The 22275-nt window shown below is 35.7% G+C and overlaps 1 protein-coding gene across 4 annotated transcripts in view; it reads left to right on the top strand.

The window, feature by feature from the left end:
* RALGAPA2 (Ral GTPase activating protein catalytic subunit alpha 2) overlaps positions 1-22275 on the top strand; it is a 316937-nt gene that overhangs the window by 129862 nt on the left and 164800 nt on the right. For all 4 annotated transcript variants that reach the window (XM_033094559.1, XM_033094558.1, XM_033094556.1 and 1 more), the window contains 4 exons: positions 616-789; positions 16517-16710; positions 17542-17640; positions 17875-18030. In XM_033094559.1, the coding sequence (XP_032950450.1) occupies positions 616-789; positions 16517-16710; positions 17542-17640; positions 17875-18030 (623 nt within the window). The remainder of the gene's footprint in view (positions 1-615; positions 790-16516; positions 16711-17541; positions 17641-17874; positions 18031-22275) is intronic.

Below are 22275 nucleotides of genomic sequence, written 5' to 3'. Positions count from 1 at the left end.
TAATTTTTGCTCCAAAAGATGCATTAAGCTGATTGTCCGGCTAAGTCTTATTTTCAGGAAACACAGTAGCCCTTGAAAACATCATTCTATTATGACGAATTACAACTTTTTTTGTATATAAAGGGGAGAATTTCTATTGGAGGAAATGTTTTGCAGTGGGACACTTCATTTCCCAGGATCTGAGTGATTCAGCTAGGGTTGAGGTGTAGACGTTAGGCTCAAGGTGTAAAGCGTCCTTAGGCTCTTGTACCAGACAGAATAAACTTGCATTTGTGGTGGAATCAAATCCTACCCTTTTCCTCCACCCACCCCCATTTTAGTAGTTGAATAAGTTGCAGTAGAGAAACTTAAGGGTTGGATGTCACCTTTTGGGAATGTGGAATAACTGAGTTGAAGACCCCTTGAACAGAATGCCACTTGGGTGGTAAGTGGCGCAGCTCGTACTACTAATGCCCTGCGTTAGAAGCTTTATCTCATGAGCAGGAGCCCCATAGGCTCCTTGAGCCCGTACCCCCTAAATGATTCCTGCTCTGTCAGCTATTTAGTGACTTGCCCATAGGTAATTGTGATTCCCACTATTAGTTATCTCAGACTTTGGTTCTTCCGTTGTGCCAGGTGAAAGTGTTAGCAGTGACACAGCTCTGGGCTATTCCAACGAGGCAGAGCTGTCCATGAGCCCATGGCAGACCTGTGAGGAAGACACAGAACTGAACACGCCTACAGATGTCGGTGACTCTGATGCTCGCCACTGGTTACAACTGGGTCCCACCGATGCTTCAAACTTAACAGGTAACTACATCTTTGAAAAGGAGGTACCAGTGCTAACAATTGGGAGATCCCAGAATTTCCTAGTTGTAAGAATTCTGGGGATCCTTTAGCATAATGATGATGGGGGTGCCACTACCAACGATATTAGTGTTGGCAGCCCCAACCACACCTATTCATAATCAGTCGTCAGTTCTGAGCTCTCTGAGGAGAAGGTTCTAAAACAGTGGCCGGGTATGGGAGGAAGCATGTCATGCCTACAGCCACTGTCCACCAGTAGAGGAAGTGATGATACGTGCACCAAGCGTTTGTCATCCCTGACCAAATTTGCTTTACTCTGGAAATAGAAGAGTGATTTATCCACCTTACAAGGATCATAAATCCAGAATAACTTTAACACTTAATAGCATATTGATTAAATATTTTTTTGAAATTTTACTATAAAATGCTTGACACATACAAGATAAATTGTGACATACACACAAGTTATGGACTATACTAATAAAGTGAGAATCAGTGAGCCTTCTACGCAACTTAAGAAGTAGAAAAGCATCCAAACCAGTGAGATTAAGACCTTTTCAAGTCCCTTCCCTTCTCCTATCACCTGTGACCCTATCTCAAATTATTTTTATAATTCCTTTGATTTCTTTATAGTTTTACAATATATATCTCTGTGTTCAATCAAATATATCAAGTTTTTAATCTTTTTAAAGGTGATGTCATACTCTGTATTTTTTGCACCTTTTCCCCGAGTACTGTATTTCTAAGATTCATGCATGGACTATAGAACCAAACTTTCTGGGTCTGCATCCAGGCTCTGCCAAGGAATTGCTGGGTGGTTTTGAGCAAGTTACTTAATCACTCTGTCCTTCAACTTCTTTTCTGTAAAATAGGGATGATAATAATAGTTCCTATTATAGGATTCTTGGGGGAAGAAATGAATGAACGTATATGTCTAGTGCACAGAATAGTGTGTGTGGAAGCGCTCGGCAGTTTGAACTATTTATGTGCACACATACGTATATACACATGCATGGGCATATTTTGTGACCCTGGGTATGCAAACCTCTGAAAGTCTCAACTCCCTCACCTCTGTGAAGCAGCTGATGAGAATAGGGACACTAAAGAGGAGTTGGATATTTGTTTTGCTTTGTTTTGGTAAATGTCAGAGAGACTAGTGTTCTGAGAAACTCAGTGTGGGAAATGCTGACCACAGCCAAATAGTTCCTGGTCTGCCATACTCATGCTTACATACAGATATCTTTTATGAAAACAACAAACTGTAAAGCACATATTGACTAAAAATTGTTATTAAAATGCTAAAAATGATTTTAAAATTAGAAATAAGAGCTAAAGTTTTACCTTAGTTTTTTTAAAACCAAGCAATTTTTGTTTTTTATTAATTATAAAATTCAACCAAAGTCTCTGATATTTTGGAAATTCCTGATGGAGTAACATTAAAACTTCATAAAACTTACATAGAAAAATGGTGTCAGGTAAAATTTTTTATCTATAAGGTAGTTAAAAACAAGAAGTATTATCTTAATGTGTATTTAATGTGTATATATTTTAATTAAGAATAGAGTAATAAAAGCAGACCAGTTAGCTGTAAGTGAATACCATATTGCCTTATAATGCTGTAGTGCTGTCCTTAAAAGACGGTGGATATTTTTGGTCTATGTATTCGAATCTGCCAATGGTCGGAGCCTTGCAAAGGCAATGAGAAAATGGTTGGCAAAATCATGTGCTTTAGTTTTATAAATTATTGGGTAACAATTTGTACTTCTTCAATTTTTGGTTCTTTCTAAAGTGATTTAAAATTTTATATATATATATATATATATATATACACACACACACACATATATTCACACATGCACATACAAGTAAAATTATATAATCATTTTGAATAATAATGGTATAAATTTATATGGTATTTAACAATTTACAAAAAACTTTCAGATATCCCTTTTGATTCTGTATGGTAAGCAGGCCAAGTCTTACAAATTATGTTTTAGAGACGGAAAACAGACTCAGAGAAATCTTGTTGTCTAGCTAGAAGTTAAGTGCCAGGGTTGGAACTGGCTTTTAAAGTGTTTTTTCTCCAAATGCAGTGCTATGGCTATTCCTTTCTACTACATTGCTATTAAAACTGCAACTGCAAAGCCCTGTAAACTATTTGAGAATCATTAATACATTTAATTTACGGAATAAATGACTTCTTTGGGTCCAATATACAGACTACCCAAGGGAAACGCACCATCATGGTAATACTGAATCTTCAATAAGTTGAATTTACTTAAACAAGAACTAGTTTTAATTATTTTTACTGAAAAGGAAAAAAAATTGGGTGATTACCTCTTTTGTCTGCCCTTCGGAAAGATTAGTTTTGATCCCATTTCAGAGTATACATGGGGCAGCTCAATTTAATAAACTTGTGTGAGGTAATTTTATATGATGCACTCTCTGTGTTGTGATTAACTCCTCCAAATACTTAGTTCTTTGAAATACTAATATAGAGAATCAGCACACTCAGTTCAATAGTTCATCTTGTCATCTGTGAAAAGGACAAACTGTAATATGATAAGGTTTAAGGATTATCACAATTCTGAATTTAACTTTCTGTTCTTAAGAGAACGATTTCTTTATAAACGTACAAAATAAAGCTCATGTTAACCTAGCTTTTTAGGACATGCAAAGAGAGTGATCAAATAATTTCAGTGTATCTGTTGCTCATTGAATAATCCTACTAATAATCAAATGCTTGGAACAATAAACTCCTTCTAAAATCTTAAATTCCTTCATCACTGGGAAGCAGTTCAGTTTTGTATTTGCTTTCTCATTTAAATAAAAAATAACAGCTGAATTTATTGTGCTTTGTTTCAAAATGTCTCCGGGATTTGTGTTAATCAGGTAAAACATGCAGACATGGAAATGATTGTCATGAGAAAGGATACTTACAGGTCCCTGGCAGGCCACACAAGAAAGGGTTGATGAGGAGGCAGCGGGAAAGAGGGGAAAACATGGGCAACATCCTTTATTGTCATTTCTAGTGAAAGGAAAAGCAAGACAGGGTAAGCAGATTTAGGATTGACTAGTTTGAACAGTTTCAGCAGATTCTGGAGCATAGATGCTGTCCCTGGTTGCCCAGTACCTGGCTCTGGGGTGACTATGGCAGAGGGGTATATATTGGCTTGATGTGGAAAGCTAGATAAAGAAGATAGTTGGGAGGTATGAATTTTGGATTGGGTAGTTTGCATATGAAAGGTGCGCTTCCTGGTAAGTTGCTTACTATGTCTTGGAATTAGATACCCTGGGAGGATCAATCAGTCCCATCCTGGTCTGGAGTCGCCAGATGCCAGAGCATTAGGAATACAGAAAATAAGGAAATAATAGTTAATACATGCATAAATTTTGTTCTGTTGACTTTCAGGAATATTTAGGACTCTAGCTAAGAATCAGTATTGCTGCTGACCTCATCTCTTATTTAGCGAATAAGCTTACAAACTAGAAATACTGATTTTGATGCTATAAAAAATAAAAAGATGAATAAATCATAGCCACAATTGACTTAAAAGCTTACCAAGAAGACAGAAGACATCCTGATAGCGACAAATAATGTGATAAGAGCTATAAGATTTATTTAAAGAAGATTTTAATCACAGGGATAAACACATACACTAATAAAATGGAATATAAAATATTATTACATAACTGAATCCACACAGGCATGGAATCATGATACTATGAAAGAGGTGGAATTCCGGTTCTGTCAAGGAAAGGATTTGCTGTTCAACAATTGTCTGTGGGATAAGTACTTAGCCATATGGGAAAAAATGAAATAGAATCCCTACCTCACACCATGCCCACAGTCAATTCCAGAAGGATAAAATACTTAAATATGAAAAGGAAATTTTAAAACTTTTGGAAGAAAATATCTTATAAAAAATAGTCTATGATCTTGGGGTAGGGAAGGTTTTCTTAGATGTTTAAAAATTTAAAAAGCTAATTATAAGAAAAATATCAGTCATTAATTCAACTTCAGCATAATTTAAACGTTTTTTTCATTATTAGAGAAACGTTAAGAATTCTATGGGGTGGCAGAACCTTGAAGGATAAAAGCCAGTTTTGGTGCTCTTTCCTTTCCAGGTTCCTGTCAGTTCAGTGATATGTTGTTTTAAGATAAGGTTTGGAAAGAAATGGCATGCAACATTTTGTTTCAGTGGAGAGGGGGTCAGTATTCTCCCCCCACTGGAATATAAGCTTGGGAGGGGAAGTGTCACCCATTGTGTTCACAGCTGATTCTTGGCTTCTAGAACAGTGCGTGGCAGGAGAGGAACATTTAGTAGTAAATACTAGAATCAATGAATGAATAAGCTTTAAGTTTCAGGCTATTGTTTTATTTAGCTAAGACAGCAATTAAATTTTAACCTTTTTTTTAATAATAAAAAATATGTAAGATTCCGTTTCAAAATCTCTTTTATTTAGTATATTTATCACAACCCTGCCTCCAAATATTGTTACCGAAATCCTTTTACCACTGTGCATGTGAATTACATTCACAGCTACCTGCCACCAAAGCTGTTTTTGCAGGAATGGTTTGTCAGTGTTGTCTGCCATTAGACACACTTTTGGCATTTCACCAGGCTTTGATCTGCTCTGAAGACATGAAATATTATAAAGAAAAGTAACAGTGATAACTACCATGGGATTTGTTGCTCATCTTCTGAAATCTTTAAAATGAACATTATGTTCCTGGAAAGCAGATGAGCAAGGAGAACAGAGTTAGGCTGTAGTGGTGGCCAATAGAACACCAACCAACCTGCTATCTCTCCACTTTGGATCTTCAAAGTCCAGGCCTGATTTTTTCTGGTCCCAGAATTAAGGTGTTTCAGTTGAGCCATTGGATTTGTGCCTTTAGATTTCAAATGAAAACGGAAATGCATTTCCAAAGTGCCAGCTATATTTTTTCAACACTCTAACAAGCCTACATGAAATTGCCGTTATGTGAAATCATCATCTGGTCATAAATGCCTATTTGACCAATTACCAAGACTTATTTCATGTCTAAAATCCTTTGCATGTTTGCAAAGTTCTAAACTTTGTATTGCTCTTTAAAATCATTAATATATTTGGAGAAAGATAATATATTTATTTGCTTTCAAGAGTTCCCAGTTTAATAAAAAAAAATGTAATTGCTCCTATAGCATTTAGTAATAATGAAATGAAAAGATACTAGGCTAGCATACTACTTCACTCATGAAAAAGAAAATAAAACTAAATATTTGGTATTTTTAGGGTGAATATGAAATTTTCTGAAATCTCTCAAATCCCCATTTTTAATTAAGTGCTGCTTCACTGAGGAACTATCTACATGTAAAATGTCAGCATCTGTTCTGTTACTTATGCCACGAGTCGAATCATTTTGGGTAAAAACATTTCAACTAATTAAAAATATTTTTTCACAGTGATATTGATCATGCAGTCATTTCAAATACTTCTAAAGGACTCAAGATAGTTTGATAATGTGATGGAAATGTTGTTACCTAGGATTTCATCATTGAGGTATAAATTTTTCAGAGAGCAAAGCAGTATTGAGAATGTATTAGTTGGCAGGTAGCTAGGAGGTGCAGATGATGAGGTACCACATTTACTTGGAATTGTCACTCACGCAAAAGCTCCAGTGTGACTGGAATGCTGGGGGCTAATCTCTCTTTTGGATTGCCTGCATTTTGGGGGAGGGGGTAGGGGTGAAACAAAACTATAAATCATCTAATACCTTTTTGTAACCCCTCAAAGGATTAAAAACATCATGGCATTCTTTATGAGAAAAAGAAATACCATATTATGCTGTGTATTCACTTGAGGGCTTATATTGATTTATAAGCATTCATTCAAGTTTCAGGCTACCTTCACACACTGATAGATGCTTGGTATTGTACTTTACAGATTAAACATTAGGAAGACGAGTCTTCAGACAACCCAGAATGCCCGTAATTATTAGGTTTTTGTCCTCTATACCCCTGTCTTTCAGGAGCAGTGTTTAGGAATTCTATTTTGAATTAGATTTGTCCATTTTATTGTATCTCCTTAATAGAGTATGTGGTACTTATCTGGGAAATACACGTGTTTTTCTTCTGAGAAGGAATAGTTCTCCTGTTTAGGTAAGGCCTCTCCAGGACACTGCGTGCCATCTTTATTAAATCTTTTGTTTTAGTGTCTTGGGATCTTTCAATGTCTAATAGAATGAGCTATTAGCAACTGTCTTGGGTGCAGTGTTAGAAGGACACAGACCGTTCTTGGATCTGCCCTGGCTCCTTGTTAGATTCACGCCTTGCTCTTTGTTGGCTCTTGTCATTCCTCTACTTGAGTTCCTCACGTCCACAAATTGTGCTTAAATTTCTTTGATTAGGCTTTAAAAAACAACAACAACATATATACTAAAAATGACACATAGTGGAGGTTGATAATTGCCTAGAAATCAGTTTGCCTTTATTTGTATGGGAAATGTGTGAAGAATAGAACTTTGGGAGTAATTATGTTAATAACAAATGGTGATCCAATTAAGTAAATAAATATTTGGTTGGTGCAAAAGTAATTGCGGTTTAAAAAGTTAAAAATAATTGCAAAAATGGCAATTACTTTTGCACCAACCTAATACATTGATAGATAGGAAGAAAGATAGGACGCTGATCTAGCTATGCGTACATCAGTCAGATAAACTTTAAAGCAGAAATCATTTATTAGTGACAGCAATTATTCTAAAGTTATATGACCTTCATAGCCTGCAGACATATGAAGCAAAATTTGACAGAATTATAAGGAACTACTGATAAAACCATATTCGTAGTAGAAAAATTTTAATATTAACTCTCAATAATTGATGAGTTAAGCAGAAAAATATTAAAATAGAGAAGACTTAAACAATACAATTAATCTTGGTTGAATGGAAATATTTATTTATATATATATATATATATATATATATATATATATATATATATATATATAGAATGGAGATTACATATATCTCCACTCTGTGTGTATGTGTGTGTGTGTATATATATATATATATATATATATAATGTATATATATATATATAATGTATATATATACACACACACACACATATATATGTATATACATATATATATGAAACTTTGAACTTAATTAAAATATACAGGTGATTTTTAAAAGCACATGGAACATTTACAGAAATTGGCCAACTGGATCTTTAAGCAAGTCTCAACAAATGCCATGATTTGAAACGATACCACATTCTGTGAAAGTGATGAAGTAAATTAAGAATGAAAGGATAATAAAACAAAAATACATTAAGAAACTAAAAATTGCAGTTCAAATAAATTAAATCCAAAACGAAATTAGAAATATTTCAAACTGGATTACAGTGAAAACTACATACCAAAAGCTCTAAAATGTAGCTGAAGATTTATATAAAGGAAAGTATATGGCCTCAGGTATATATATATTAGAAGAGAAAAATAGTAATCTATGTGTCCTATTCAAAAAATTAGGAAAAGAATGGCAGAATAATATATAGAAGTTAATTAAAAAGGAATTTACAAAGCTAAGTGCATACATGTGTATGCTCGAAAGTAATAGAGAAGACAATAAAAAACCACTCTTTAAAAACATTAATAAAATAGATGAATAGCAAGATTGTTCAAGGGAAAATATTGGGGGTGAAAAATAACAGAACTACAAACACAATATAACATTTTAAAATAATATAATAAATTAATTCAAATATATTTATAAAAATAGAGGACAATTACTAGTTTTACTGAAGCTTCAAATAAAGGAGAAACTATCTTTTCCAACCTGTTTCCAGACACTAGAAAACAAGAGAGGTCCTTAACTGCTGTTATCTAACTTCTGTTACCTTGATAATGAAACCAGACAAGGTGCATGTTGAAAAAGGAAAATTAGAGTCCATGTTACTTAAAAGCATGTAAGCAAAAATCCTAAATAAAGCATTAGAAAACAAAATCCAATAATACTGGGAAAGGATCATACATCAGAGCTGAGAAATTCGTTGTTCATTCCAGGAATACAAAAGAAAAAAAAATCCATCATGAGAAAAACATCAGACAAATCCCAATTAAAGAACATTCTGCAAAATATCAGTACGCCTCAAAACTGTCAATGTCATCAAAAATGAGGAAAGTCTGAGAAACTCAGAGCCAGAGAAGGCTAAGGAAATAACGACAATTAAATGTAATGTGATATCCTGGATGGAATCCTGGAACATAAAAAAGACATTAGGTTAAAAACTAAAGCAGTCTGAATAAGTATGGACTTTATAATAATGTTTCAATATTGGTTCATTAATTGTAACAAATTTACCATACTCATGTAAGATGTTAGTAATAGGGAAAGCTCAATGTGGAGTATATGGGAACTCTCTAATACTATCTCAGTAATTTTTTATGAATCTAAAGCTGTTCTAAAAATGAAGTGTATTTTTTAAAAAGTAATTCAGGAAAAAATATCAAATAGAAAATAAATGCATTGAAACTAAAGTGATAAAATGAGAATATAAAATAAGTGACTTAAAAATGGGCTAAAGAAATGAGTGACAAAAGCATTTAATTTTTTTGTTGTTGTTAGTTCATATCCAGTCAAAGATAGTAGAATGGACAAGCACAAATAGTTCGTTTTTCCCGAACCTAACCTGAGCCACATTAAAGGATTTGTATTAAATTAGACATAAATCCACAAGGACAAAGATGTCAGGAAAAGAGACAGTAGCAGCCAACTTCTTTTTCTTTTTTAATGAAAACCAAAAGATTTTATTTTTTAAGTTAAAGATCAAAGTATTTAAGACCTCTTTGGTATTCTTTTTTTAAAGTAATTTTTAAATTTTCAGTTACAGTTAACATATTGTACGGTATACAGGTATACAACATAGTGATTAGATACTTAAATAACTTAAAAAGTGATCAGCCCAAAAAATCTAGTACCCATTTGACACCATACATAGTTATTATAATATTAATGAGTATATTCCCTACGCTATACTTTACATCCCCAGGACTGTTTTGTAACTACCAATTTGTACTTATTAATATCTTTCCTTTTTTCACCCATCCCCCCAACTCTCTTCACATCTGGCAACCATCAAAATGTTCTCTATCTAAGAGTTTGTTTCTGTTTTGTTTGTTTATCTTGTTCTTTAGAGTCCACATATAAGCAAAATCATATGGTATTTGTCATTCTCAGTCTGACTTATTTAATTTAGCATAATACCCTCTAGGTCTATCTGTTATTGCAGATGGCAAGATTTTGTTGTTTTTTGTTTGTTTGTTTGTTTGTTTGTTTGTTTTTATGGCCAAGTAATATTCCATTGTATATATGTACCACTTCTTCCACTTATCTATTGATGGACACTTAGGTTGCTTCCATATCTTGGCTATTGTAAATGCTGCAATGGACATATGGATGTATATGTCTTTTTAAAGTAGTGTTTTGGTTTCCTTCAGATAAATATCCAAAAGTGGAATTGCTGGGTCCTTCTTTGTCTCTTGTTATAGCCTTGGTTTTAAAGTCTATTTTGTCTGTTGTAAGTATTGCTGCCCACCTTTTTTGTTTTTTTCCGTTTCCATTTTCAGAAAATATGTGTTTCTATCCCTTTACTTTTAGTCTGTGTGTGTCTTTCGATCTGGGGTCTCTTGTGGACAGCATATGTAAGGGTCTTGATTTCTTATTCATTCAAATACCCTCTATCTTCTGACTGGAGCATTTAATTCTTTTACATTTAAAGTAATCCTTGATAGATATGTAGTTATTTCCATTTTAGTATTCATATTTTTATCTTTCCCTTCTTTTTCTTCTTCTTCTTTTCCTCCTTTTTCTCCCCCTCCTCCTCCTCCTCCTCCTTCTTCCTCTTCCTCCTCTTCTTCCTCTTCTTCTTCCTCCTCTTCCTTCTCCTTCTCCTCCTCTTCCTCCCCTCCTCTTCTTCTTCTCCTTCTTCTTCCTCTTCCTCTTTCTTCTTCTAGAAATCCCTTTAACATTTTTTTGTAATACTGGTTTGGTGGTGATGAACTCCTTCAGCTTTTTCTTGTGTGTGAAGCTCTTTACCTGTCCTTTGATTCTAAATGATAGCTTTGCTGGATAGAGTAATCTTGGTTGTAGGTCTTTGCTTTCATCACTTTGAATATATCATGCCAGTTCCTTCTGTCCTGTAAAGTTTCTGTTCAGAAATCAACTGACAGTCTTATGGGGGCTCCCTTGTAGGTAACTAACTGCTTTTCTCTTACTGCTTATAAGATTCTCTCCTTATCTTTAACCTTTGCCATTTTAATTATGATGTGTCTAGGTGTGGGCCTCTTTGGGCTCATCTTGTTTGAGACTCTCTCCACTTCCTGGTTGTATGGTCTGTTTCCTTTGCCAGGTTAGGGAAGTTTTCTGTCATTATTTCTTCAAATATGTTTTCAATTCCTTGCGCTCTTTCTTCTCCTTCTGGCACTCCAATGATACAAATGTTGGTATTCTTGATAATTGTTCTGTATTTTTGCAGAGAGCCCTTAAACTATCCTCATTATTTTGGATTCTTCTTCTTCTTCTCCTTTTTTTTTTTTTTTTTTTTTGCTGTTCTGATTGGGTGTTTTCTGCTACCTTGTCTTCCAAATCACTGATTCGATCCTCTGCTTCATCCAATTTACTGTTGATTCCCTGTAAAGTATTCTTCATTTCAGTTATTGTATTTTTTAATTCCTGACTCGTTCTTTTTTATGTTTTCTATCTCCATTTTTATGTTTCCTATCTATTTGGTGAAGTTCTCACTGGGATAATTATAACCAGTGTTTTCGTCTCTGAGTCTGGTAGATTGATTGTCTCCATTTTGTTTAGTTCTTTTTCTGGAGATTTGTTCTGTTCTTTCATTTGAGAACTGTTTCTTTGTTTCTTCATTTTGGCTGCTTCCCTGCATTTGTTTCTATGTATTAGGTAGAGCTGCTATGTCTCCCTGTCTTGGTAGAGTGGCACTGTGTAGTATGTGTTTTATGGGGCTCCGTAGTGCAGTCTCCGTGTTCACCTGAGCCAGGTGCTCCAGGTATGTCCCTTTGTGTGCCCTCCTGTTGTAGTTTAGCCTTAATTGCTGTTGGCATGTCAGTGGGAGGGATTGACCCTCAGGCTGATTGGTTGTAAGGATTGGCCATGACTACAGTAGAGGAACCATGGTGCAGGGGCTTCCCCTATGGAGTATGATTTGCTTTAGCAGGGTTTTGGTGCCTGCCCAGACTGTCCTTTTGGTGCATTGTTTGTGGAGGTGGTTGGGTGGTGCTCTGGTATGGTCTGAAGCTAGCCACTGGATGTGTTGGTTATGGGGCCTCTTGGGAGGGGCTCTTGTGCAGGCCAACATCAGCTGCTGCCTGTGCCTGCCAGGGGTCACTTGGTATGAGCTGTAAAATGATCTGCAGATGGTTGCTACTACAGTGTTTCTCCGAAAATAAGACCTAGCTGGACAATAAGCTCTAATGCGTCTTTTGGAGCAAAAATTAATATAAGACCAGGTCTTACATAATATAACATAAGACCAGGTCTTATATTAAGTTTTGCTCCATAAGATGCATTAGAGCTGATTGTCCGGCTAGATTTTATTTTCAGGGAAACATGGTAGCGCTGGGGTTGGAGGTGCCTGGGAGAGGCTAAGCTGTGAACTGAGGCACATTGCCACTAGTGCCAGGCTTCAGGCTGCTCAGCAAGAAATAAGAGGCATGCTGAGGCAAGATGTTGCTTGTTTGGTGTTTGTGAACCTTTGAGAGATTTTAGGAAGGTCTGCAGCATGAGTCAAGACAGGTTATTTGTATGGAAAAGCTCCTGCAAGAGGCTTGGGTGGACCCACAAATTGGATGGGGCAGGGCCTCAGGGAATCATCATGGTGGAGCAAACAGAGTTAGCTAGATTGATAGAGTCTCAAATATGGAACCCACCTGCTGGGTTGGGGAAGGGCTCATCAAAGGAACAGTGGCTTCTGCCAGCATCTGTCTGAGAGAAAGCTGCCTGTCTATTCCTTACCCTAAAGCCAGGCAATTCAGTTCCTCCCCATATATCCCTGGTACCTTTCAGGCTGCCTGAGAGCTGGGGCTCAGCATGAATGAGTCTGTCAGTGAGTAAGTTCATGCACAAGCCTTTTAAAAGAACTACCTGGGACTCCAGCAGCCCTCTGTCTCACTCAGCCACAATCTTCACTGGTTTTCACAGCCAGAAGTTACGGGAACTTCTCTTCCCAGCACTAGAACCCTGGGCTAGAGAGCCTGGTGTGGGGCTGGGATCCCTCTCTCCTCAGAGGGTCCTCCGCAGCCGAGATATCCCTGTTGATTTTTAACCACCACACATGAGTGTGCGGCCAGCTTGTTTCGCTTCTCTGCCCCTCCTACCAGTCTCGACATGGCTTGTTCTGTATTTCCTTAGTTATAGGATTTCTGTTCAACTAGACTTCAAGTAATTCTTAATGATGGTTGTTCTGGACTTTAGTTGTAATTTTGATGTGGTTGTGGGAGGAGGCGAGCACAGCATTTACCTCCTCCACCATCTTGACTGGAAGCCACAAACAACTTTTGCAAATTGCAGATACATGAGATGAAAAGGACTTGGCAGACTTGAGTACACTGAATCCTGTGACAGTAGTGGAGAAAGCCAAGAAGCAAGCTGACTACAATTATTACAGGTTTCCTAAAAAGGTTAGAAAATTGCCCACACAAAGTCGCTACAGAAGTAGGAGGTAATGGTGGAGCTAAAAATATGAAAACTAAGTCTATTTAAGAAGTAGTTAGAGCTTCACAACAGAAGATGGAGAGAATAAATTAGGAGATTTCTGGCCTGGATTCACCACCAATTCACAGCTGAATGTAGAGGTGCTATCTTGAAAAAAAAAGGAACTAAATAAGAGTTTACATACTCACTGAGCAGGAAAGAGTCTTACTTCTGGAATTTGAGTTCTAGGAAAAAAAAACATCCTAAAGACATGTACAAGGTGTGGTCAAACAATATGGTGGACGTTTAAATAAAAATATTATTGCAATAAAAGACACATTGCCATTAATCCCTCTCAAAATACTCCCCTTGCTTTTAACACACTTATCCCATCACTCTTGCCACTTTCCGAAGCAGTTCTGGAAGTCTTCTTTCACGACTGTCTTTAGTTGTGCTGTCGTAGTTGCCTCGATGTCCTGAATCAATTCAAAACTTTTATTACTTTTCATGGTCATTTTGACTTTGGGAAAGAACCAGAAGTCACGCGGTGCCAGATTCAGTGAATAAGGTGGGTGAGGACACACCATTATATTTTTATTTGACAGAAATTGCCGTACCAGAAGCGATGTGTGACATGGAGCCTTTCCACTGTGATAAAGAACTATGGTGAATGCTACTGCCAAGTGCCATCCAATGGAAAGGCAGGGATTTTTGATATGGGAAGTGGCAAGTCGAACCTTAGTAACAGTGTGTGACAAGTTTCAACTTGTTTGGTTCAGTTAGTCAGGTGTGAGCTACAGTTGAGAGAAGGTGTGTTTTAAAGTGTGCCGTAAATTATCCTCCATCATGACAATGCTCCGTGTCACACATTGCTTCTAGTATACAACAATTTCTGTCAAATGAAAACATTACAGTGTGTCCTCATCCACCTTCTTCATCGGATCTGGCACTGTGTGACTTCTGGCTCTTCCCCAAAGTCAAAGTGATTCAGGACATCGAGGCAGCCATGACAGCACAACTAAAGACACTCACGAAAGAGGACTTCCAGAACTGCTTCAGAAAGTGGCAAGAATGATGGGATAAGTGTTTGAAGTGAAAGGGAGTGTCGTGAGGGGGATTAATGACAGTATGTCTTTTACTGTAATAAACTTATTTATTTAAACATTCACCATATTGTTTGATCACACCTCGTATAACTGAAGTTCTCCAAAAATATGGTGAAACTCATCAAAGACTATACCTATGGACTAAGCTTCCATTCATCTCTTTTGTGGACCATTCTTTAATATGAGCAGATAGCCAAGGCTCCCCAGCCATTTAAAGAAGATACCAATATGAAAATATGAGACAAATACAAGATTATCGGAGTGGGGCAGGGCGGAACACATCTTAAAAGAAGAAGAGACCACAGAAAGAAAAATTTAAAACTGTGTTACATTGCAAGAAACAGGAATATCAAAATATACAAAGAGTATAAGAAAGAGCTTTTGGATATTAAAAATATGACAGCAGAAATAAAATCAAGTCAATAGAAGGGTTAGAAGACAAAGTTGGAGACATCCACTTTGCATCTATGAAGTAGAACAAAAACAAAAAGGATGGGAAATAGGAGTGAAAAGATAAGAAAATTAGGACCTATGTGAGATGTTAAACTGTAAATAGGAGGTTAAGAAAGAGATAGAAAAAATATGAGACGAAATTATCAATGAAATAATTAAATAAAATTTCACCAAATTGAAGAACATTAATATTGTAGCTAAAAAGACCTAATGAGTGCCAAACAGTGGTTGAAAATAAATAATACCAAGGCACATTATGAGTCTTCAGAAAACTAGGTGCAAACACAGGATACTAAAATTTCCCGAGTTAACAATTTTTCATTAAAAAAATTTCAAGTATCAGATAATGCTGGCTTTAAAATTACAAAGGAAACTATTAGAAAGCGGAGCAAAGCATTTCCAGCACATGATTCTATATCCAATCACACTATGAATTATAGGTTAGGGATAAACATTTTCAGATATGTAAGGACATACCTCTTTTCCAGGCAGCCACTAGAATGTATGGTTTACAAAGGAAGGAATAAACAAAGAAATAATAACGTGTGTCATTTTTGGTTTTGGTCTGACAAAAGAGAGATGTAAACATATGTTCACATAAAAACCTGTACATAAATGTTTATGGTAGCTTTATTTATAATCACCAAAAACAGGAAACTATCTAAATGTCCTTCAACAAGTGAATGGATAAACAAACTTTGATAACATCCATAAAATGGAATATTAATTTGCAACATGAAGGAACAGACTGATGCACACAACTACGTGGATGAATCTGAAATGTGTTATGCTTCGTTAAAGAAACCAGACAGAAAAGCTACACACTGTAGGATTCCATTCATATGACATTCTGGTAAAGGCAAAACTATTGGGACAGAACCAGCAGCGGTTGCGTGGGGCAGAGAATAGGGGAAAGAGACTGACTATAAAAGAGCACTTTTGTTGTGATGAGGCTCTTCCACATCTCAATTATGGTTTCAGTTAATGGTGACTGTTACATGGTTATATACATTTCTTAAAATTCCTTGAATCTAAAAGGGATAAAATTTATTGTAAGCAAATTATACCCCTAATAAACCTGAGTGAACAATAAGAACCACTGTAAAAGTTACTCCGGCAATGAGGCCTTCCCTGGCCTCCTAGTTTTCATGGCCCTGTTCCCTACCTATTCTACTCAAGTTCCCCTCCTTCCCTTCCCCTGCTTTAGAAAACCCTTTGCCGGGTCTCCAGAACTGTTTGGTCATCTCTAAGTTGTTGCCCTTTTCGTTTAAAGAATTAAAGTCATTTGACCTTTCTTCATTGATCCTGATTTTCTACCCTTTTAAATGGTCGCCTATTTCATACTTTTCATCTTAATTATTTTACCCAGAATACATAAACTTTCAAACATAGGAAATTTGCATTTTAAAAAAACATTCTAATGGTGAAATCAAGATTGTGTCTCCAGGGTTAACACTCATGTTTTTATCCATAGATAGCAGTGAATGCCTTGCAGATGACTGTAGTATAATCGCTGGAGGGAACCTCACTGGTTGGCACCCAGACTCAGCCGCTGTGTTGTGGCGAAGAGTCTTGGGAATCCTTGGAGATGTGAATAATATCCAGTCACCCAAGGTCCATGCCAAAGTTTTTGGCTACCTCTATGAACTCTGGTACAAACTAGCAAAGGTACGTCCTGCTATGTTACCTTTCATTCTAATATGGGAAAATTTATTTCTTGTTTAACATAAGAGCTATTGCAGTTCACTACTGAACATATCCTGGAACAAAAGTTAGATGTTTATGGAAAGAATGTTTGATTATCAAATAATAATACTTAATGGTTTGGTCATTTTATAAATGCAGAAGAGTTATTTAATTTAATGCATAAGTAGAATATTACTATAGGATTTTTAAGAACATGGTATTATTCAGTAGTTTTAATTACTCTCTTTATAAAAGTGGTACTGATGTTATTGTACAATAAAACCAGTGGGAATGGTTTGGAAAATGTAGGACAATACTAAGAAGAATATTAACACAACCGTCCCACAGAGATAACCAATATTAATATGTAGTCTTATTTCTAGGGCTAAACAAATTTTTATAAAAGTAGAATCTTAGAGTATGTATAATTTTCATTCTGGCTTTTGTTTTTGTTTATAACATACATTTTCCCCCTTGTTACTATATTTTTAAAAAGAGAACATGATTCATGTTTGTACGGTATAACTTGTTGAACCATTCCTTTTCATTTGGAGTTTAAGATCTCTCCAGGCATTAACATTCAAGGAAAAACAATGCCCTAGTTTTATATTAACTCTAAAACCACATACAGTAGATATACAATTCAAAAGCACACTAGATCTCACAATAAAAGAAAAACTTGTAAATATTGTAGGTTTTCACTCAACTTATAGAAATTTAATTGGAAGCAGCTATTTGACCATGGAACACAATATTGAAATATTATTGGGATAAACTGTTGTCTTCCCTAAAATTCTCCTCTGTGTGAATTAGATACGGGATAATCTAGCAATAAGCCTGGATAACCAGTCTTCGCCATCTCCTCCGGTCTTGATCCCACCACTCAGAATGTTTGCATCATGGCTATTTAAGGCAAGTAGATATGTGTTTATTCCTTTCTTGTAATTTCCTCTTCCTTTCTGAAATTGAGTTTTAAAAATGTAATTGCCCAAGACTGCATGTTTTGAAGACAGGCTGGGTCTTACTAAAGCCAATACGTCCCACATCTCCATGAACAACTCTTAGGGAAAACTGAGAAGTAAATGAAATGTCCAAATGCTCTGCATCTGGAGTTGATTAAATCTTTAAACATCATCTCCTTGGCAGGCGACAACATTGCCAAATGAATATAAGGAAGGCAAACTACAAGCCTACAGACTAATCTGTGCCATGATGACCAGACGCCAGGATGTTCTACCAAACTCGGACTTTCTGGTGCATTTTTACCTTGTGATGCACCTGGGATTAACCAGTGAGGATCAGGTATTCTGCGACTCCTTTATCCTGGTAGTCAGTTATTTGGAAAGTGCATATCACTCTTTGCAAGTTAAATTGGAGTTTATGAAAATATATCAGAAATGCTAAAATTCTCAGTAGTTTCAATTCTGTTATACACAGCAACAACATTGGTCTTCAAAAATGTAAATCAGACTCTCTCACATCCCTGCTTCTCCCACTGACTGCATTGCACCAACAAAATTTGAATTTCTTTCTATGGCCTGTACAATTCTATGTGATCTAACCTCTGCCTGTGTTGTCAACCTCAAAAATGTGATTTCTACCACTTTTTGTTGGGGTTCTCTATTAGATGTTGTTTAAAGAAAATGGCTCTGGTCATTCACAAAGGTTTGAAAACATTGTTTTAGGAGTTAGGATGTGTTTTTTTTTTTGAAGACCTCACCCATAAATTAAGGGTCCTGATGTTTCTTAATGAGACATTATTTTAATTTTTCCTAAAAGAAATATGATTGGTGGTTAAGTTGAAACAGAAATGCAAAAGCAGCCCCTCGCAACAGCGCCTGCTTGTAGACCCTGTGTGTGAAGTGGGGGATGTGGCCAGCCCCTGGCCTTCCTCCCTTGGAAAGTCCCCTGCCAGTGAGAGACAGGAATACTCTGACTCTTGATTTTCTCTCGGAATATCAGGCAGACAGGTGATGTGATTGGTTTGTACTTCACAGAGATTATTCTGGACTCTGTTTGGAGGATGGATTTAAAAATGTTACAATGGTAGGACAGAGTAGGAGGTAGGGCCTGGAGAGAAGGAGATTAATTAGGAAGTGGTTAAATGAATGTAGATTTTTAAAATGATGAGAACGATAATGGTAGCATTGGAGAAGGGAAGAAGGAATAGTAAAGATTCAAGAAATTTTAAGGCATTTAATTTTATCACTAGGTCTTCTTGACCAATTAGAGGTATGGAGAGTGTTTCAGAATTTACCCTTTAAATTATAGATACTTATCAATGAACTTGAATCTTTCATGAACTACCAGTAGCTGTCCTTTCTGTATTTCTTTTGTTCTTTGAATGTGTGATGCAGACATACAGACCTTTGGATATCCTTCAGATACATGTAAGAGGTCATTCTCCTGATTAACCAGCTTTTCTTTGTTGTTTCAGAATGCACTTGAACTTTCCTAATCTTTAGGCCCTAGTTATCTCTTGCAGTATATTCCCTGATAAAGACTTTGAGCTTTAATCACTGAGCTTTTATTAGCCATATTGACTACTGAGTTTTCTTTATCATATTTGCTTCAATTTCAGCAGTGTGTAAAGGACATCTATTTATCAGGTTGAACTTAGATATAGAGTCTCACTTATTTCCCAAATAAATAAAGAAATAGAGATGTGAAAGTAGAACTCTTTTGTGCTCCATGCTCAGATATTCTGCCGCCATCATTGCAGGTGGAAGCATCTTTTACATAGTGATTTAATTCAGGGCATATGGAAGATTAAGGGGTATAAACAGGGAAGAGAATTAACTCTCACAGATAATAATGAGCTTCCTCAGTGACAGAGCCAAAAGAGGAAGATTTAGTTAACAGTGCTATACTTAAAAGCAGTGTTTTGCTAAGATTTTTTAGGAAAAACATTTACTTGAAAATAATAATCAACTGTAGAATCTTCTAATATAATAAAAACAATTTGAAATAAACAATAAACAGTATTCCTAGAATGAATTTTTTTTAGAAAGTCACATAAATAGGTGTGAGTTTAGAATCATCTTTCTATTTTAAAGTGTGTTGGAACAAAAATGAAGCAACAAAATGAGATGAAATAAACATATTGTAACATTTGAGAACTAAAACATTATTTCAAAAAATAAGGTTTTACAGTGTAGAAAAAGGAGTTTTCAAATTTTATACTTAAAATCATTTTTCACATTTTAATGCATGCCATGTTTTTCGTTAAGTTTGGTCTTTTGTCATTCTTTGTAAAATACGTTACTAGAAGTATTCCCAATGTCCAGACTTCTAAGACAAAACAGGAATATCATCAATCTATTTTATAATCTGCCTATTGTTTAGAAGCTTAAAATTGACTGTTTTGCTTTAACCTTAACAATTATTGGTATATGTTTTAGAAGCCCTGACTGCCAAACAGAATTGCCAAACAGTTTATACTCTGAATAAACTTTAGTCCTTTGCCAGAAGAAAATTATACAGAAGACCTTCTAATGAAAGAAACTTTTCTTATTTAAGTGAGAAATCTCTCTGGTAATTAGTTTAACCGTGGATCCACATGTCTAAATAGATCATGGTAGTAGTTCCAGAATTTGTATGTACTTCTGGAAACACATGTTATATTAATTTTTAAAAGTAAAGAAATTTTTGACTGTAAAAAATACAGTTAAATTTTTTGATTGGCAGACTGTGCACCTGTGACTGGTACCATCTCGGGGCGTATTTCCCTTTTGTGAGAGTTCTCAAAGAGCCACACTTTTATGTAGCCTGGAACTAAAAGACTTTGTTGCTGCAGAAAGAACCTTATAAAAATTTTCTTATTTTTGAGTAAGATAAGCGATAGCAAGTAATTTTTAGAATTTTAACATTTGTTAGTTTTTTCTTACAAATAAAATCCAAGGTGAATTTCCTCCTTTCGCCTCTGGGTGGCAAACTTGTCTGCATGACTCTCAGCTTTGTGGTTCAAGGACTACCACTGAGCTTTAAAGCTGCCTCAGACCCAGGGCCCTGTGAGCCTGATGGTGTGGCATGGTCATTTTACAAATGCTTTTCTCAATCTGAGAGTACCAAAATTATGTCAGTTGTGACTAATAAAGTGTTGAATTCAAAATAAGCTCTAAGATGTTAAAAGTCTTTTTTACAGATACAAGGATACTTATAGTAATTGAAGACTTTTTTAATTAAACTGTGCGAAATAGATGTCTTGAAGATTATGTCCTGTTATACTATCATGGAAAATCATGGTTTCATTTAATATGATAGCAACTTAATTATGTAAACAAATCTAGCCATCTCTATGTTTAAAAATAATAATACGTGTACCAAATAGCCAGAATTCAAAATGTTACATTCCAAACCAACTGTTTTTGATATTGGTTGGACCAGTTTTAGCTATTTTAATAACTTAATAATTTAATAGCTAAAATGATGACCTTATCAAATAGCATTTCCCACAGTGTGACTTCATGATTTACTAGTATGAGAAAAATGCTTTGAAATTGCTTTATTTTTGCTTCAACTAAGAAGTTTTCAAAATTGATTATGTTATGTTATGGGTTTAGAGAAATAATTAGGATCATAAAGATTTTCAAAGTAACAATAAATTATGAACAAAATTTGGGGTGACTTGTGGGGCCGCCCAGCCTGCCTGTGAAGGGGTCTTCCATTTGGTTTCCCTCTACCTGGCTGCTCTGTGTCTGGTGGGCTGGTGGGGGTGGATGACCTTTGTTTCCGCAGCACCTGCAATGCCACAGTCTGCTGGGAACTGTGTGATGTTGTCCCATTGATTCTGCTCTGTAGTTCAGTTAGGTAAATATCATGACCCACTGTATTTTTTGAACTAAAATACTGAGAACTTTTGCCCAGTGCCACATATTTTAAAAAGGCTATTAGAATTTACAGGCAGGCCTAGCTTATTCCACAGGGTATATCTTTTTCATTGATTCACAGCTAGTAACAAGTTGGTCAATAAAGCAGTCCTTGGACTTGGTCCTCTCTTCTCTCTTGTTTTACCTGGGCTCTGGCCTTGGTCCCACCCCACCTCAGAATCCACCTTTATTGGAGTACCTCCCACATCCAACCTGCAAATACCTTTCCATAGTTGCCTTCCAAATTCATCACCATCTTTCAACTTTTCTTTTAAAGCTGTTCCTGGTTCTTCTTAGGTTTTCATAATGCTTAAGCAACTTCTTCACCTCAATCTTCCGCAAAATATTTGGACATGAAAGGAGTTATGATTTGGATTTATTAAAAGCAGTTCCTATTAATTTCATCATTATTTAAAACATATGGAAAGATCAATATGTGTGAAATGGAAAAGGACAGTTGAGGAAAGGAATTTTATTTTTATGTTTTTAAGAACATATATCAAAGACTGAAAAGTTTTCTTTGCTAAAATAAGCGGTCTATTTTTTAACAATGACTTACAGATTTAATGTCTTAATGTAATTTGTTATACATCAAAGTTAAGTTCTCTTTTAAATGAAAAGCTTACATTAATGCAGAATTATTATTGCAAATTTGCATGTAGAACTTTTGGGAAATGAA

The sequence above is a fragment of the Rhinolophus ferrumequinum genome, chromosome 23 (assembly GCF_004115265.2).
Source record: "Rhinolophus ferrumequinum isolate MPI-CBG mRhiFer1 chromosome 23, mRhiFer1_v1.p, whole genome shotgun sequence".
In the NCBI taxonomy this organism is placed as follows: Eukaryota; Metazoa; Chordata; class Mammalia; order Chiroptera; family Rhinolophidae; genus Rhinolophus; species Rhinolophus ferrumequinum.
This window is presented reverse-complemented; position numbering and strand designations above follow the sequence as displayed.